This window comes from Myotis yumanensis, unplaced genomic scaffold (genome assembly GCF_028538775.1).
Source record: "Myotis yumanensis isolate MYYU_CA2020_CCGP unplaced genomic scaffold, mMyoYum1.0.hap1 SCAF_1, whole genome shotgun sequence".
NCBI classification, from domain to species: Eukaryota; Metazoa; Chordata; class Mammalia; order Chiroptera; family Vespertilionidae; genus Myotis; species Myotis yumanensis.
This window is the reverse complement of record NW_027223752.1, coordinates 68,385,792-68,404,360: the sequence shown is the minus strand read 5'-3', so window position 1 is coordinate 68,404,360 and position 18,569 is coordinate 68,385,792. Positions and strand designations below refer to the sequence as shown.

General features: G+C 45.6%; 1 protein-coding gene across 1 annotated transcript in view; it reads left to right on the top strand.

Moving 5' to 3' along the window:
• The window catches only part of SORD (sorbitol dehydrogenase), a 33,572-nt gene extending 15,663 nt beyond the window's left edge, over positions 1-17,909 (top strand). The window contains exons 4-9 of the mRNA XM_070423516.1: positions 2,513-2,672; positions 6,613-6,731; positions 11,727-11,792; positions 12,741-12,916; positions 15,578-15,699; positions 16,576-17,909. Coding sequence (XP_070279617.1) covers positions 2,513-2,672; positions 6,613-6,731; positions 11,727-11,792; positions 12,741-12,916; positions 15,578-15,699; positions 16,576-16,741 — 809 coding nt within the window. The 3' untranslated portion in view covers positions 16,742-17,909. The remainder of the gene's footprint in view (positions 1-2,512; positions 2,673-6,612; positions 6,732-11,726; positions 11,793-12,740; positions 12,917-15,577; positions 15,700-16,575) is intronic.
• Positions 17,910-18,569: the final 660 nt, after the last annotated feature.

Below are 18,569 nucleotides of genomic sequence, written 5' to 3'. Positions count from 1 at the left end.
CTTGAAGCAACTCTACAAGATAGGCATTATTTTTCCAGATGAAGAAAGTGAAGCATGGAGATTGCCTGAGGCCATACACTAGTTAGCCTTAGAGCTAGGATGCCTGCCTTGGTCTTTCTGACACTAGGAAAAGTGTGCAGAGTCACTGGGCTGCCCAGCATGTGGAGACTTGAGCAGGGTTTTGTATTTGAATTTCTGAAGAGATCAGGAGCTAATATTCCAGTTAAGAGGAACAGCATAATAAAATTACGGAGGCAAGAGTTTTATATCTGTTGTTAATAAACTCTGTGCTGCTCAGAGCAGAGGTTCTGTCTTGGCCAGTTAGTAGGGATGATAATTTGCATAATCTGTACAAAAGTCTCTCTTTAAAAAGCACCATACAACTGCAAGTTGTATTATTGTTGTTATTATGTAATAATAATTAGAAGACAAAACTGAATAATATAAACTCCACCTAATTATGGAAGATCTTGAATACTAAGTTGGAGAATTCGTTGTCAACGCTAAAAGCATAATTTGGAGAAAGTTCACTGGGCAGCGGAGAAAGTAGAGGGCATAGAAGGAAGAGACATACAGGTAGAAGATCACATCTTAGTGGTCACAGGGATTTTTGTGGGTACCGTCTTTTAGAATACAAAGTTTTTATGTAATTGTTTCATTTGCTAACTTTGGCTTAAAGCTCTCATCAACTAATCTAGAAAGAATAAAACCACTCCTTGAGTAATTCTTGATATACTTGTTTATAAAGTTTAAACATAAATATTAAAGAATCAATAAATCTAAGGCATGGAAGAATTCCTAATTTATATACAATCAGGCCATCTATCTTTTTTAAAAATATATTTTATTGATTTTTTACAGAGAGGGAGAGAGAGGGATAGAGAGTTAGAAACATCGATGAGAGAGAAACATTGGTCAGCTGCCTCCTGCACGCCCGCTACTGGGGATGTGCCCGTAACCAAGGTACATGCCCTTGACCGGAATCGAACCTGGGACCCTTCAGTCCTCAGGCCAATGCTCTATCCACTGAGCCAAACCAGTCAGGGCAGGCCATCTATGTTTTAAAAATATATATTATTTTTTTATTTCAGAGAGGGGAACGGAAAGGGAGAGAGACAGAAACATCAATGATGAGAGAGAATTATTGATCGTCTGCCTCCTGCATGCCCCCCACTGGGGATCGAGCCTGAAACCTGGGCATGTGCCCTGACTGGGAATCAAACCTCAATCTCCTGGTTCATAGGTCGATGCTCAACCACTGAGCCACACCAGCCCGGCCACCAACACTATTTTAATGAGCACTAACTACATACCTGGACTGTACACTATTCTCTGGGTATTTTTAACCCAAAAACACAAGAAATGGCCTAATGTATCACCACTTAGTAAAAGGCAGACCTCCCAGGGCTCTTCTCTGGCTGCTAACAGCACGTTGTTCAGGCTCAGGAGGGCCTTAATACCACTAGTACACCCCTCCTGGGGGGAGGTGGTGATTGACTGGGAAGGAACACAAAGAAATGACATTTCCAAGACAGTGGCAATGTTCTGTGTCTTGACAGGGGTTCACATTACACAGGTGAATGCATCCATCCAAATTTATCTGGTGATCCATTTAACATTTGTGCATTTCATCAACATCAAAATTTTATCTTGGAAAACAACTATAAACAAGTATTGAACTCTACCTTCAGCTATGCAGGCTGAAGTATTTAAGGGTGCAGTGTACTAATGTCTGCAACCTATTTTGAAATGATGGGATGGATGGATGGATGGGTATGTGATCAAGTGAACGTTGCTCAATGTTAATTGAAGAATCTAGGTGGAAGATATCTGGGTGTTCACTGCACAGGTTTTTCAACTTTGCGATGTGCTTGAAATTTTTCCTGATAAGAGAGAATAGCAATTCTAATGCTTGGTTTTCAAGCAGACCCAGTAAGACATAGAGTAGAAGTACCATAGAGCGGGTGGTTCACAAGCCTGAGTGTCACTCTCCGCTGTACCTGAGTCGGAGGCCTCTGCAGGTCGTTTGCCTTAATGCTTCTGCTAACCAGGAATCAGTTGATTCCTAGTTATTGTCTAAACACAACCAGACTGTATGGCTTTTGTTAAGGCCTTGCCCCATGTTTTCAAAACAGGTCAAGAAAAAAAGTGTCTGCAAACTCCACACACTAGCTACCTCTTTTGCAGCAGTTTGAGACGGGAAGTGGAACTGGCTTGCCTTAGAGATGGGACTGGTTCTGTGTTTCCCTTTCCAAGTTGGGAAGTGGCTTTGGAGCTGGAGGGAAGGTTGGTCTGGTCCATGAGTTAGTAAAAGGGCAAGCCAGACCCATCTGTGGAGAAGTGGGATGGTCATTCTCACCCAGAGTGTGTCTGTGCTGTGTCCTGTGTTTCCTCTGGAAGCGCTAACGGCCTGGGCTTGCTTAGGACACCCTGGGTATTCCTCGCTGGTATCTGCCCATGAGCCTGTGCCGCCTCACAGCACCTCTGTGCCTGCTCCTGTTTTCCTCTCCAGGTGATCGCGTTGCCATCGAGCCTGGTGCTCCCCGAGAAATCGATGAATTTTGCAAGATTGGCCGATACAACCTGTCACCAACCATCTTCTTCTGTGCCACGCCCCCCGATGATGGGAACCTCTGCCGGTTCTATAAGCACGATGCCAACTTCTGCTACAAGTTAGTGCCCAGCCCAGCCTTGCCACCTGGGACCTCTCTCCCTCCATTTGTTTGGTGTTCTTTCTTCTACTTTCCTGTGGTGACTTGGTTCTTTTTAGCACTTAATTCCAGACATGAGGCATCTCCATAGTGGGCCTGCTCTCCTGGGTGGGCGGAGGGAGGGCAGCCTGACTAGCACTAAGACTGACTCACAGTGCTTGGTTTTAGTCTTTCAGTCTAACTTTCCCTCACCCAGAGCAGCAATAGAAAAGGGTCGCTAAAGTCACTCACTCCTTTCCAGCCATCCTGGTGATAACTTGTGGTTCATCTTCCATTATTGGTTTCCACTGCAGCTACAGGAGAACTTTTAACAGCAGTGGCCTTGTGGGGGCTTACTGAGGAGGCCTGGCAAGGAGCCAGTACATGACTTTTGGGCCCTGGATTCACTCCCTCCCAGCGAGTAACTTTGTGGAAATGACTTAACCTTCCTCTGCTTCAGATGATTAAATAAGACAATGCATGGAAAGTCACAGTTATTATTACTATGTGCCTGGCCGTGTGCTAGTAAGTGCTTTGCATGCCTTATCTTACCCCCCGCAAGGATGAGGAGGAGGAGGTGGGCACCAGGTGTGCAGTCTATTTATTTATTTATTTATTTATTTATTTTTACTTTTTTGTTAATCCTCACCTGAGGATATTTTCCCATTGATCTTTTAGGGAGAGTGGAAGAGAGAGGGAATGACAGAGAGAAACATCAATGTGAGAGAAACACATCAATTGGTTGCCTCTTGCTCGAGCCCCAGCCAGGGCCTGGGCCAGGGAGGAGCCTGCAACCAAGGAACGTGCCCTTGACTGGAATAAAACCTGGGACCCTTTGGTCCACAGGCCGATGCTCTATCCACTGAACCAAACCAGCTAGGGCCCAGTTGTGCAGTTTATTGCAAGAGTTAGCAGAGGCAGGAGGAAGCTAACAGACTTGGCACAGAGCAGAACCAGGAGTCAAGCTGTGATTCTTGAACTCCTGCCCTGTGTTCACTGCACGACCCCAACATTCAAAATGGTTTCAGGGTGAGAAGTTGTGTCTGGCTGGCAGAAGCAGAGTGCTGTACCTCCTACATGGCCCCAGCCCTTGGAGCTCTGGGGTGCTGCTGTGCCACTTTCCTTCTGATTCCTCCCACCCCAGCCCGGCCCCAGCAGTGGCGCTGTCAGCCAGGATGGGGCTTGTCCGATGGAGGCTTGATGCCAATCACAAGGGCAGTCTGACAGATCTGAGTTTTCAAGTACCCACTGGAAACCTTGAGAGGAGTCACAGGCCGGAGACCTCATGATGAGTTTAATTAAGTCAACATCCAAACCTGCTCTAGAAGAAAACAGGTTTGTGGGCAGAGTCCACCTTTTAGCAAGTGGTTCCAGAACCACCTTTCCTGGGCCCTTTCCAACTCAGGGAGCAAAAAAAGTTTTTGTTGAAGGCAGAACAAAGAGGTAAAGCTCGAAACTAACCACTAATCTCTGCCATTTACCAACAGCGTGACCTTGAACAAGTTACTTAAACTTGGTAAACTCAGTATCCTTGCCTGTAAAATGGAGATGATAATAGAACCAATCTGATGAAATGCATAGAATTGACAGGATTTAATGAGAAAAGCATATCAAGTGCTCAACATGAGTCCTGGCACAAAGGAGGTGCTCAATAAATGGTGCCATCATGTCATAGCCATGGCCTTGAGTCCAGGGGTTAGAACAGGGTTAGCCCGGAAAGACAGCCATGGGCTGGGGAGGGGTGAGGGATGCTTTGTAGGGAATGCCGTGGGAGGTTGTTCCGGCTGGCCATGGTGATGGGAGGAAGGGGGAGGCCCTCTAGGGGACATGCAACCCCTGCCTCTCCTCTCCTCGCAGGGTTCTTTCTGGCTTTGTCCCCAGCCCATGGGCGCAAGCCCTTCTCTCTGGTTTCTCTACCAGTCTTTTTATTTTCCTACCCACCTTATTCAGTTTATCTTCCTGCTTCCTCCTTGGCTTAATTATTCTTTAACCCTTTTGCCTGTTCCCTGAACCCTATTGTGAAAACCACCAAATTGCCTTGTCATTCTCTGGTGTTTATAGTCATGAAAGATTAGGGCTGGGAAGACACTCATCTTTCCTTCTCATCCCCCTCCTCCCTCAACCCCCAGTGAACAAATTTGGGGAAGGATGACCCAGTAACTCTCTCAAGGTCAGTGGCAAAGGGGCTGAGCCCCAGGACTCCCCCTGGCGCTTCTGCCTCCATTCTGCTGGCTATGGCTGCATGTGTGAGATCTCCCAGATTGCAATCCTCTCTTAGCACCATCCCCAGTCCCTTTATCCTTGGTGTTCTCATTCCAAAGGGAAGTCAGAGTGAAGGGGAGAGAAGCACGCAGCTCCTGACCAAAGGCCACCCTCAGCTTAGATCCAATACAAGCTTTAGGGAAGGCCCAACTGGGAAGGGGCAGATGTGTCTGAGAGGGTGTGGTTGGCAGTCCATGAGAGTGGGAATTTTCATGATTCCATTTCCAACTTTTTTTCATAGAGTTGATGGGGTGAGTAGAAGGGGTGATGACAGCACTCAGAGCAGGAGGGTGGAGAGGAGTGGGGAAATGATGTGAGAGAAGCAGAGGGGAGGGAAGAAAAGGGTGTTGGGTGGCAGCCAGCCATCTGCAGGCCTTGCTATTTATTCTTTGGGGATCGTGAACCATGACAGAAGGTAATGAGGATGAGCACATGGTTTGGCTGCCACTGTTATTTCTTTTTGGAACTTGAGGGTTTTCTTTCTTTCTTTTTTTAAAGATATTTTACTGATTTTTGGAGAGACAGGAAAGGAGAGGGAGAGAAACATTGATGTGATAGTGCAACATCAATCAGCTGCCTTCTGCACACACCCTACTGGAGATCAAGCCGGAAACCCGAACATGTACCCTGACAAAGAAACGAACCAGTGACCTCTGGGTGCATGGGACGATGCCCAACCAACTGAACCACACCAGCCAAGGCTGGAACTTGAGGAGTTTGTTTTTGATGTTGTTGTTGTTTTTTTTTAACTTGAGGGTTTTTATGTGGAGTTTTTGGAGGCACTGAATAAATAAATACTGGACAGTTAAGAACTAGCAGAAATTAAATATTAACTACAGAGCTATTTGTACCAAGAGTCAGCTAATAATGGGACTGGCAGAGAATGTGGAATCAGAAGCCCTGGGTTCAAACCTTGCTTTTCCACCCACTAGCATTTTAACCTTGGGCAAGTCTCTTAATGTCATTGAGTTTCAGTTTTCTCTTCTGTAAAATGAAGGTAAAAATAAAGCCTGTCCTTCTCACCTGACAAGGTCATGGTGAGGATTAAATGAGATAATGGAAGAGAAAGCTGGCTAATCTGTAAAGCCTTAGGCAAATGTTTGCTGTCATCATCAGTAGGATGGTTAAAAGGATCAAGATACCCGTGGACTTGGAAGTGAAAACCAAGAACCTGGTGGTGAAGGAAGGTGACACAGCATTTAACCAGCTGTGTACAGACAGGCGCTTTCCCCACCTTAACCAGGCAGCTGCTGCCATCCGATGTGGTTCTTCCGGAACGTGTAATGGGGAGACAATGAACAGAGTGACGCCAGCTTCTAAATCACTATTTTTCAAAGCTGCTGATAGTCGGGATTGCTTGAGAAAAAAAAATGAGATGCTGGGATGAGGCTTATGGGTATGCTGTATCTGGTTTCAATTTCAAATCCTTTGAGCCTCTCACTAGTTTTGAACCTTTAGAGCAAGTTATTTAATCCTCCAAGCCTCAGTTTCCTTGTCTGTAAAATAGGAATAATACTACCTACTACGTGTAATCTGAGGATTTACATGAGTGAATTTACATAAATTGCTTAGCATATTGCCCGCCACATAAATAAATGCTCAATAAATGATTGTCAACCCAGAGGGGCTAACTGAGTGTGTTGAACGGCTGACTCCCCAGGCTTCCTGACAATGTCACCTTTGAGGAAGGGGCCCTGATTGAGCCACTGTCTGTGGGGATCCATACCTGCCGGCGAGCTGGAATCACCCTGGGGAACAAGGTCTTTGTATGTGGAGCTGGTAAGAAACAGACGATACCCTACTTATGAGTTCATTAAGGGAGAATGTGGGGGCACCTCTGCCCATCTCATTCCCCCTCCAAAGGATGAAATTTGAAATTGGTCCTGGGATCTTTCTGGGTAGGAAAGGATTACAATGTCCCATTCCCCCACTGGCTAGCACATTGCTAAATAAATGAATGTCTGCAGAAATGATGTTATTTCCTAGGCAACAGGACCCTTTTATTTGTTTAAAGAATGCAACCTGGGATTACATTTCAACCCTTGACAGGAAACTAGGGAAATATTTAAAAAATATTTTTATTGATTTCAGAGAGGAAAGAAGAGGGAGAGAGACAGAAACATCAATGATGAGAGAGTCACATTGATTGGTTGCCTTCTGCATGCACCCCAACCAGGGCCAAGGATCGAGCCTGCAACCTGTGTATGTGCCCTTGACCAAAATTGAACCTGGGACCCTTCAGTCCGCAGGCCGACACTCTATTCACTGAGCCAAACTGGCTAGGGCTAGGGAATTATTTTTGATAGTAAAGGGAAGAACAACTTTGGAAAACTTCTAAATCATACCAGAGAAGTGGCCTTCTGGTCCATCCAGGAATGAGTGGGCCCTGCTCACCACCAGTGAAAGGAGTAGAACCCAGCCCCGCCATGAGCCAGCACTCTGCTTGCACTGGGACGCTGCCTTCTCTCCTCCACCCAAACAAACCCTAGCAGATGGAATCACTCTAGACTTCTAACTGCTGGTGACTTAGACAACATGCTCCTACTCCTGTTGGGTATGATCTGGTGTTCCTCATACACTTTGGGAGGGAGGGTGTATAATTGACATGTAACGTTAGTTTCAGGTGTACAATGTAATTACTTCATATTTGTATATACAGGTGACTTATGAACAACACTGGGGTTAGGGACATCCACATATAAGTTTTGATTCCCCCCAAACTTTACTAATAGCTTACGGGTGACTGGAAGCTTCACCAATAACATAAACCAGGGGTCCTCAAACTTTTTAAACAGGGGGCCAGTTCACTGTTTCTTAGACCGTTGGAGGGCCGGACTATAGTTTAAAAAAAAACTATGAACAAATTCCTATGCACACTGCACATATCTTATTTTGAAGTAAAAAAACAAAATGGGAACAAATACAATATTTGTATTTGCATGTGGCCCGTGGGCCGTAGTTTGAGGACCCCTGACATAAACAGTCTATTAAAGCATATTTTGCATGTTACATGTATTACAATAAAGTAAGCTAGAGAAAAACAAATGTTAAGAAAATTATAAGATAGAAAAAACACATTTATAGTACTGTAGGTGTTTATTTAAAAAAACATCAGCATATAAGTTGGACCTGCATGGTTCAAACCTTTGTTGTTCAAGGGTCAACAGTATTGCAAAATGACCACCACAATAAGTCTAGTTAACATCTATCACTAGATGGTTACCAAGTTTCCTTTACTTGGGATGAGAACTTTTAAGATTTACTCTCTTAGCAATTTTCAAATATGCAATACAGTATTATTAACTACTAGAGACCCGGTGAACAAAAATTCATGCACCGGGCAGGGGTGGTGTCCCTCAGCCCGGCCTGCACCCTCTTGCAGTCCAGGAGCCCTTGGGGGATGTCCACCTGCTGGCTTACGCCCGTGCCCTGAGAGATCAGACATCCCTCTGGCAGCTTGGGAGCCCTTGAGGGAAGTCCAACTAACAACTTGGGCCTGGTCCCCTGTGCTGGCCAGCCATGAGCTGGCTTCTGGCTGAGCAGCACTCATCCTGTGGAAGCTCACTGACCACCAGGTGGTAGCTCCTGTATTGAGCGTCTGCCTCCTGGTGGTCAGTGCACGTCATAGCGACCAGTTGTTCCCGTCAATTTGCATATTACCCTTTTATTATATAGGACTAGAGGCACGGTGCACAAAAATTTGTGCACTTGGGGGGGTCCCTCAGCCCGGCCTGTGACCTCTCGCAGTCTGGGACCCCTCGGGGGATGTCCACCTGCTGGCTTAGGCCCGCTCCCCGGGAGATTGGGACTAAGCTGGCAGTCAGACATCCCCCTGGCAGCCCAGGAGCCCTCGGGGGATGTCCACTTGCCAGCAGGGAGCAGGCCTAAGCTGCAGTCGGACATCCTTAGCACTGCTGAGGAGGCGGGAGAGGCTCCCACCACCACTGCTGTGCTGGCAGCCGTCAGCCAGGCTTGTGGCTGAGCAGAGCTCCCCCTGTGGGAGCGCACTGACTACCAGGGGGCAGCTCCTGCATTGAGCGTCTGCCCCCTGGTGGTCAGTGTGTGTCATAGTGACCAGTCATTCCCAGTTGTTCTACTGTTAGGGTCAATTTGCATATTACCCTTTTATTAGATAGGATAGTTACCATGCTACACATTATATCCATATGACTTATTTATAACGGAAAGTTTGTACCTTTTGACCCCCTTTACCCATTTCACTCACCCTCTCACTCCCTTCCTCTAGCAACCACCCTGTTCTCTATATCCTTTAGCTTGGGATTTTTTGTTTGTATTAGAGTCCACATAAAGTGAAATCATATGGTATTTATCTTTCTCCATATGATATTTGTTTTTCTCTGACTTATTTTACTTAGCATAATGCCCTCAAAGGCCATCCATGTTGTCACAAATAGCAAGATTTCCTTATTTTTATGGCTGAGTAATATTTCATTGTATATATACCATATCTTCTTTATCCATTCATCCATTGATGGACACTTAAGTTGTTTCCATTTCTTGGCTATTGTAAAGAATACTGCAGTGACCATGGTGGCACACACATCTTTTTGAGTTAGTGTTTTCTTTTCTTTTTTTTTTTTTTCAGATAAATACTCAGAAGTGGAATTGCTGGATCACTTAATAGTTGTATTTTTAGTTTTTTTGAGGAATCTCCATACTGTTTTCCATAGTGGCTGCACCAATTTAAAATACCACCAACAGTGTATGAGGGTTCCCTTTTCTGCACATCTTCCCAACACCTGCTATTTCTTATTTTTTATAATAGCAGCCATTGTAACAGATCTGAGGTGATAGTTCATTGTTTTTTTGATTTGCATTTCCCTAATAATTAATGACGTTAAACACCTTTTTCTATGTACCTATTGGCCATTTGTATGTCTTCTTTGAAAAAATGTCTATTCGGATCCTCTGCCCACTTTTTGTTGTTATTATTGTTAATCCTCATTTGAGGAAGTTTTTTCTGTTGATTTTTAGGGAGATTGAAAGGGAAGTAGCAAGGGACAGAGAGAGACAGATAGGCACTGATGTGAGAAAGGCACATTGATTGGTTGCCTCCCATACATTCCCCAGGCCAGGGATTGGACCTGCAACCCAGGTATGTGCCCTTGACCAGGAAATAATTGAATTATTTATTATTTATGTTGAGTTGTATAAGTTCTTTATATCTTTTGGATATTAACCCCTTAACAAATAGTATATGGTTTGCAAATATTTTTTCCTATATGGTAGATTGCCTTTTTCAAAAATATATATATTTTATTGATTTTTTTTACAGAAAGGAAGGGAGAGGGATAGAGAGTTAGAAACATCGATCAGCTGCCTCCTGCACACTCCCTACTGAGTATGTGCCCACAACCAAGGTACATGCCCTTGACCGGAATCGAACCTGGGACCTTTGAGTCCACAGGCAGATGCTCTATCCACTGAGCCAAACCGGTTAGGGCTAGATTGCCTTTTTCATTATTGATGGTTTCTTTTGCTGTGCAGAAGCTTTTTAGTTTGATATAGTCCTACCTGTTTATTTTTGCTTTTATTGCCTTTGCTTTTGGTGTCAAGTCCAAAAAAATTTTCCAAGACTGATGTCAAAGGGGCTTACTGCCTATATTTTCTTCTAGGAGTTTTATAGTTTCAGGTCTATGTTCAAGACTTCAATCCATTTTGAGTTAATCCTCATACAATTTTGTGAATGATTTTTCTTTTCTTTATTAAAAAATATTTTTATTCACTTCAGAGAGGATTAAAGGGGAAAAAAAGACAAGTCATACACACCGTATGTGCGTACACAGAAATTTACCCATAGACCCATCAGCCCAAGAGAATCACTATTAACATTTTGGTGTAGAGCCTTGCTTTTCTTTTCTTTTCTTTTCTTTTCTTTCCTTTCCTTTCCTTTTCTTTTTTTCACTGAGATCATGTTGAATATACTTTTTTATTCTTTAACTACTCTTTTAAAAAATATATATTATTAACATTTTTTTCATGTCAGATATAAAAGAGTTATGACATAATTTTTTTTTATTAACTGTGTAGTATCCCACAGTAGTTTATTTAATTAATCCCTTTGTTGGTCATTTCAGGTATTTTCCAGTGTTTTGCTTTCTAGGGGAACTCACAAAATTATTTTCCAAAAAGAAAATCCCCAAAGATTTTCTGAAAAGCCTTATTTTGTGGATTTTTGTATTAAAACCATCATGCCATCTAGCAGGTAGATACTGTGGGGAAGCAGGTGGTCTCCAAGTTGATTCTTAGTCACCTGAACATCTTGGGGCTGCCTGAACAGCTGCCTCAACTCAGGGAGCCAGCTCACTTAAGGATACTCCAGGCTGGTCCTCGCAGGGCACATAAAACAATATGTCTCTCCTTGGGAAGGTGTGATGGGTTCTAGGGCGGTAGGGGTCAAAGAGAGAACAGGAAAATGTGTCCAGACCTTCTGAGATAACCTCTGAGAAAATGTATGCTTCCTTGAACCCTCTGGTTCTTTGACATTATCCCCACACAGTACCAAAGAGTAAGTGGAAAGTTTATAACTCTGTTAAGGAGAATACCAAGCAGAATCCAGCCCTACAAGCAAATAATTCCTCATGTACTTATTTACTCATGATTCAGTAAACTGTTGTTAAGATCTCATTATGTGTCAGGCACTAGGATAGATGCTAGAGGTATACAAAAGATATGGCTCTTGTTTGGCCTGCAAAGGGGGAAGAACTGATGTTTCATCTTTCACAAATGTCTTCCATTTCCTGCTTTATTTAGGGCCAATTGGGTTGGTCAATTTGCTGGTGGCCAAGGCAATGGGCGCAGCTCAAGTGGTGGTGACTGGTAAGGTTTTCTTTTTAAAAATATCCTTGAGGGGGGAAACAGTTGGGCCTATAGTTTGAGGCAGAAGCATAAGACCTATTCCCTTCAGCGGGTACTGGGTTTCTGAAGGGCTTTCTCCCCTTTTCTCTGGGTTCCAAGGTTGAGAAGCCCACTCAGGGGATGACCAAGTCAGAGCTCAGGAGGACTCTCTTCTTTGAAGCTGCTGGGAGAAGGAGACCTGGCTCTTTATGTATGGACCTGAGATGCCCATACTGCCTACTTAGTCCTAAAACGAGGCTCAGCCCTTGGTTCATTTGCCTAAATCCAGGAGACAGGGGGTGTGTTTGTGTGTATATATGTGATGTGAAGTTAGTGGGAAGTATAATATATTTACAAGGATGTTTGTGTGTGAGGTGTGTGCTATGAGTGAGAGACATGAGTGTATATGTGTGAGCTGAGGGTATCCAACAGCATGTGTGGGTGTTTGGAAGCACATGGGGTATCAAAGGGTGTGTGTACGTGGAGAAGGCATCTGTTAGAGAGAATATTTGTGTGTATGTAAGGTATCTGAGAGTGTGCATATGTTGAGAAGAGGTTATCACAGTATGTGTGGATGACTGTAGAGTTGTGTGGATGAATAGGGTAGTGGGAATGCAGAAGGGTATGAGGAGAAGCTATCAGAGTGTGTATAGAAGGTATCTGTGAAAGTGTGTGTTTGAAGAGTGTGTGTGCGCGTGTAAGTAGATATGTGTGTGTATGGGAGTGTGTGAAAAATATGTTTTTACTGATTTTACAGAAAGAGGGAGAGAAACGTCAATTGGCTGCCTCCTGCACGCCCCCTACTGGGATGGAGCCCAGTGCACTGGACTGCGCTCAACCAACTGAGCCAGGGCTGCACCTCCGTTTTAATTTTCTTCCTAATCCGACATCCAGTTTCTCAGTTTGAAGAAAACCTTTTTTCGACTTTAGATCTGTCTGCCTCTCGGTTGTCTAAAGCCAAGGAAGTTGGGGCTGACTTTGTCCTCCAGATCACCAAGGAGAGCCCGCAGGAAATCGCCAGTAAAGTGGAAGGTCTCCTGGGGTGCAAGCCAGAAGTCACCATCGAGTGCACTGGGGCGGAGGCCGCCATCCAGGCGGGCATCTACGTGAGTGGGATGCGGGCAGGGCTGGGAATCCATGGGGGTGGTGAACTGAGAAGTCAGGGGTCCTAGGATCAAGCTTCTCTACTGCCTTGCTCTGTGGTCCCCCATCAAAATTAAGTGATCTCTTTGTATCTCTTTTCTTATCTCTCTTGTGGAGAGAGTGGCACTTGCCTAACATTCACATTGGGTATTTGTGAGGATTAAACAAGGTAACAAATACACACAGTCCTTGGAAGACAAGTGACCCGCACGTCAGGGTTTTCTGTCCCGACCATATCTGTGATCATAAAAGTTGTACTCTTGATAAAGGATCAGTAGGAGGAACGGGGAAGCGTGTCTTAAGTGTGGGAAACTCTTATCCTGTTTTATTGAGGAAAACTGTGGTCTTTAAGTCATTTAGAAAGTGACAGCCAATAGTTCAGTTAGTCACAAAGGTGAGTTTTCAGGGCCACAGTTGGCTACTGTTGTCCTCTCCCAGAATTAGGAGGGGATATGCTATCAATGCCTGGTAAGTCCCTCTTGGACTCACCTGTAATTTATGAGAAGTTGGCAGGGAGGTGGAGAGGGGAAGTGGCATTGACATGTCAAAGTATGAGGAAAAGAGGAGACAAAGAATACGTTCCAGGTTCCAAGCCTCACCATGTGCCAGATCTTCTGCTAGGTGTTTTATAGACATGATATCCCCAATCTGCACAGTAGCCTTGAAATGAGTCATCATTTTACGAGAGGTCTAGTGGCTTGCCTTGAGCACACTTCCCCAATGCCTGTGCTTTCCTTACTCTGTCCGCTGCTTAGGAGAGGAAGGGAAAGAAAGGACAAGAAGCCCGTGGGCAATCATGCTCAGGTGGGAGGGGTGGGGCTGGGGAGAGCACTGGCTGCACCTGCCACCACGGGGACTCCTGCCCTGCCTCCCAGACGGTTTCCCCACAGCAGTTGGGCTTCCTCCTTCCTTCTGAGTCACAGCTGGGTCACACACAAGGGCACTTCGAACCACGCAAGACATCCCAGGGAAAGCTGACCCCTGAGGTCAGTGTGGCATGGCCCTCCGGCCCGGTACCTGGCAGAGCTGCCAAGCCCTCCTCCTACCAAGATGCCCATGGCATCAGGAACAGATTAAATGGTGACAGGAGGAAGGAACAGATGGCACCTTTGCCCCGGGACCAAGAGAAACCAAAACTCAGAGGTGATGGGTATGATCAGTCAGTTCATGACATGTCTTGGGCACTTCGAGGTCTGTGATAGTGAGTGAGGTACGTCTATTGTCTTCAAGTTGTTGGCAGATCAGGCACACTGTCACCCCCACCCCCACCCCAATGCACAGAGAGGCAGTAAAAGACATGGCTTCTCAACTCGAGGCTTTCCTTCCTCTTTTCTCCTGCCTGAAGAGCATCTGGGAACAGCTGGCATCTCCAGCTGTTCACAGTGGGGGCCCAGTTACCAGCCTACCTGAGGTGAGCGTGAAGGTAAATGTGACCCAAGAGCCTCACCAGGCCTGAGGCCTGAGCCTCTCCTGAGTGGAGGTGGAGCCATCATGCATGACGGGTGCTGTAGAATGCTACAGGCTGCCCCATCAGCAGGCAGGTTAGGCGGAGGCACCTTGTATGGGAATACCTGAGAGTCCTTTTCCTGCCAGATCATGACTAGGTAATGTTCATGAGGAGAAGTGGCAAATGCGTAGGGTAGAATTGATGTCATCTCCTCCGGGCAGAGGTCACACCGATGAAACAGCAATCAGGTAGCCCAAGCATTCGTCTGTGGCCAGCAAACTGGGATGGCCAGTGTAAGGGTGTTCTCCCTCCTCACCAGGTGAAGAGGAAATAGTGGGGAAGCAGTTTTCCTAGAACATTTCTCAGTTTTCTGTGGCTCACTCACAACTTTGACCTCTCGCTCCCACTTTTCCAGTGGATGCAGCAACATTTTCCTGCTTCTCTGGAGCAGGCGCAACACAGGAGTTATGTGGAGATTGTCAAGAGAAATTGCACTCTCTGGCCTACTCCAGGAGGGAACTGATAAGGCAGATAGATGTTCAAGGAAGACAAAATCCATTATGACCAATACTATCGGGATGCATGTTTCTGGAACAGAGATATTCCTAAATGCCAGCTTGCACATATGAGGCAGTTTTTAAACCACAAACTTCCAGTAGTCCTCCTCATTTGTGTAGTGCTTAATAGTCCCCACCCCCCCAAGAGGGTGGTTCCTTAGAGGTTTGACAAAAGTCCTGTCTTGTGGGTGGGCACACTGGAGGAGGAGCAGGTGCTGAGATGAGAAAGTAGCTGAAGCCAACATCTGGTATGAGTTAGTAAAGCGTTGAAAGACATGCCAGGGTTGCTAAAGATCAATGTTGTTTGTAGGGGAGATTCTCACTGGGGTCTGGAGGACCTTGGCTATTTCACGGGTTGTTGTGGACAGCGAAAATGTTCCCATTTTGCTTGTCTTCCAGTGGTGGAGTGTATTATTTCAGGATTTTTAAGGAAGATGATTACTCAGCTGCTCTGTTGAGTTTGGTCACCGTGTTGAAGAGTTCAGCCAAATAGAGAAAATCATTCCTGGAATTTCTGGATACTCGCCTGATGCAGTCAGAAGATATTTGTAACACTGCTATGAGCGGGAAGTCTGCATTTTCTTATCTTTCAGGTTTTCTTATTCTTACTTCCTCTTCAGGCCACTTGTCCTGGTGGGACCCTGATGCTTGTAGGACTGGGTTCCGAGATGGTCAATGTGCCCCTAGTGCATGCAGCCATCCGAGAAGTGGATATCAAGGGCGTGTTTCGATACTGCAACACGTGAGTATGTTGTGGGTGAGTGGGGTGGCGAGTGGCCAACAAGACCAGGGCAGGCCTCTGGGACTAAGAGTCTCTGCCTATTTGTTCACGACAAGCTCTCTGTGGTCACATGGATAGCCATGTGACATGATAGAGGTCCAAAGAGAGGATTCATTCCTGGTAAAAGAACAGGAGGGCAGAGATGGCAGAGGGAGGAGGGAAGGAGGGGATTTTAAAACATGCTCTTCTTGGGTATCTGTCAGGCCCTCTATTTTCCATTTACTTAAGTGGCCTGATGACCATTTTCCCTCTTCAAAGGGAAGAAGGAGGGAAAGGACAACAGCAAGAACTCCTCAAATCCCTTGCCTCTTACTCCAGAGCCCCAGGGCCCCCTCTGGGAAGTGAGAGAGACTTACTGTGCCTCAGCCCACATTCTGTGTCTGCGCCCTCTCCCCTGGGGAGCTCTGTCTAGGACCATGTTCCCCAGTGTCCCTTACATGCACCTTTAGAGTCTAACCATTCCTCACCAGAGTGCCAGTTTTCCGGTAAACTCTCTCAGGCTGCGCTGCTAGGGGTGTGGTTGGATTATCCTGGCCTGCCTCCCTAAGGCTTATCTGCCTTTTCACAGTGACCTCCATATGCCCCAGGCCTTCATGCCAAAAGAGTTCTAGGCTTCACGGCAGACACTGAAGAGGGGCCAGTGGGCATTTGGGAACAGCCTCCGCACTCCCAAATGATAAGTTCTAAGATCATTCCCTCCATTGTTAGTTTGTAGAATTGACCTGGCAGAACCATAGTGCTGTCGGTGAATATGGCCAACCTGATGTGCTTGGTACATTTGGGGGCCTGGCTCTTTCCTCCTGAAGGTTGAATGTAACGCTTGTGATTTTTTTACAGATGGCCGATGGCGATTTCAATGCTTGCATCCCAGTCTGTGAATGTGAAGTCCTTAGTGACCCATAGGTTTCCTCTGGAGAAAGCGCTGGAGGCCTTTGAAACATCCAAAAAGGGTTTGGGGTTGAAAGTCATGATCAAGTGCGACCCCAATGACCAGAATCCCTGATGTTAATTGGGCTCTGCCCTCATTCCCACCCTCTCAGCATCTCAGGGCTAAATGGCTAGGCAAGGGTGGGCTTTAAGGCAGAAGTTTCTTTTAAGTAGTAATGGTGATTAAAATAATTCATTATAAGCAGAGAGCCTTACACAGAGCAGTTGGTATGCCTTAAACACACAAACAGGGATAGTTTGGAGAAACTTGTAATCAGAATGACCTGTTTCTGCTGAGTCAAGTGAGGGAAGAAATCTGTCCCTTGAGTTCCTGCTTCCATCGTGACTGGTCAGGTGGGGGCTGAGGGGGGCTGAGTTATGAAGAGACAACTTTATCGAGACGTAACTGGTCCAGAAGCTGATTTTCAGGAAAATCTGCCCCTTGGGACCTGGGATGAGGGGCTGTCAGCAGTTTTAGCTGAGAGCACAGTGTTTTTAGACATAGGTGCTATTTGGTTTGATGACAAAGGAAGAATAAGGGACTGACCTTCTGGGTAATTATAAAACCAAAATCCCACATGAGGTCAAACCAACTTGTATTCCTCAAATGTAGAAATAGTCAGGGAACATCTCAACACTGAAGTCTGCCTCATTTTCAACCCCTGAGAATTGTGTTTGCAAGGTGAATAGCCACCTTCCTAACCGCCCCCCCGACCCCCACCCCCAGCCACTGCAGGCTTCTTTGTCACAGGCAACCAGGAGATGCCTGCCTAAGGAGAGTCACAGGGGGCCCTCACAGGCGACCTTAAATCATGCCTTTGATTAGCCAGGAGGGTTTGGTTGATGCACCACAGGAATAGCATCCCCTTCTACGCTCAAACTCCCACAGGATTATTATACAATTCCGTGTAATTCTGGTAACCACAAACAGAAAACCGTCCTCTTCTCAGCCAGTTAAGGCTCTTGATGTCTTTCTATCTGAATAGTCTCTCTAAAATTGTGACCTTATTTTAAGTTTACTGTGTAAGAGTCAATCACATTATGCCCATTTGTGACTTTAAGGTTATTATTCAGGAATGAAGATATAGCAGCTGTGACTTAACTTAGCTGCAGCCATTAATCCCTCGCACCAGCTGGGGGTGGAGGGTGGCTTCAAAGAGGTTCTGATTTTCTTGTGACCATTTAAAACTGTGACCACGAATTCCTCAAACTGCTTTGGGTAATAAATTCTGCATGTAGTGCCAGGCTGCTGTCATAATTTCTGCCTCTGTTTAAGGAGGAATGGGCTTGGGTTTATCTTTTCACAAAGGGGAGGTCCAAGATTTTTGAAAGCCACACATTTTGTGCATCGAATATAATTTCATTGACTGTCAGAAATTAACATTAACTATCTCTTACAGTAAGCCAAATACATGTGATTATTTTACAGCTAAGGAAATGGAGAAATCAGGTAATTTGCTCAGGTCACACACTACCTTCTTCTTTTTTTTTTTTTTTAAGAGCTTTTTAAAAATATATATGTTTTTATTGATTTTAGATAGAGACAAAGGGAGAGGGGGAGAGAGAGAAATGTCGACAAGGAAGAAACAACGATGAGCTGCCTCCTGCATGGCCCCTACTGGGGACTGAGCCTGTAGTAACCTGGGCATGTGCCCTGACCTCTCGGTGCATGGGTCAATGCTCAACCACTGAGCCACACTGACCGGGCACACACTACTTTTCTTATGTCATCTCTGGAGGAGGGTAGGATCTTGAGACTTTTCCGCCTACACACAATACAAGCACACACTTAGTGGTCACATCGCCCACTATGCCTGCTTTGAGTTCTGTTTAGCTCTAGGGCCAGACTCTCCAGCTGCTTTCTATCAAAACTCTCCCAGCCCAGCTGGATGGCTCAGTGGTTG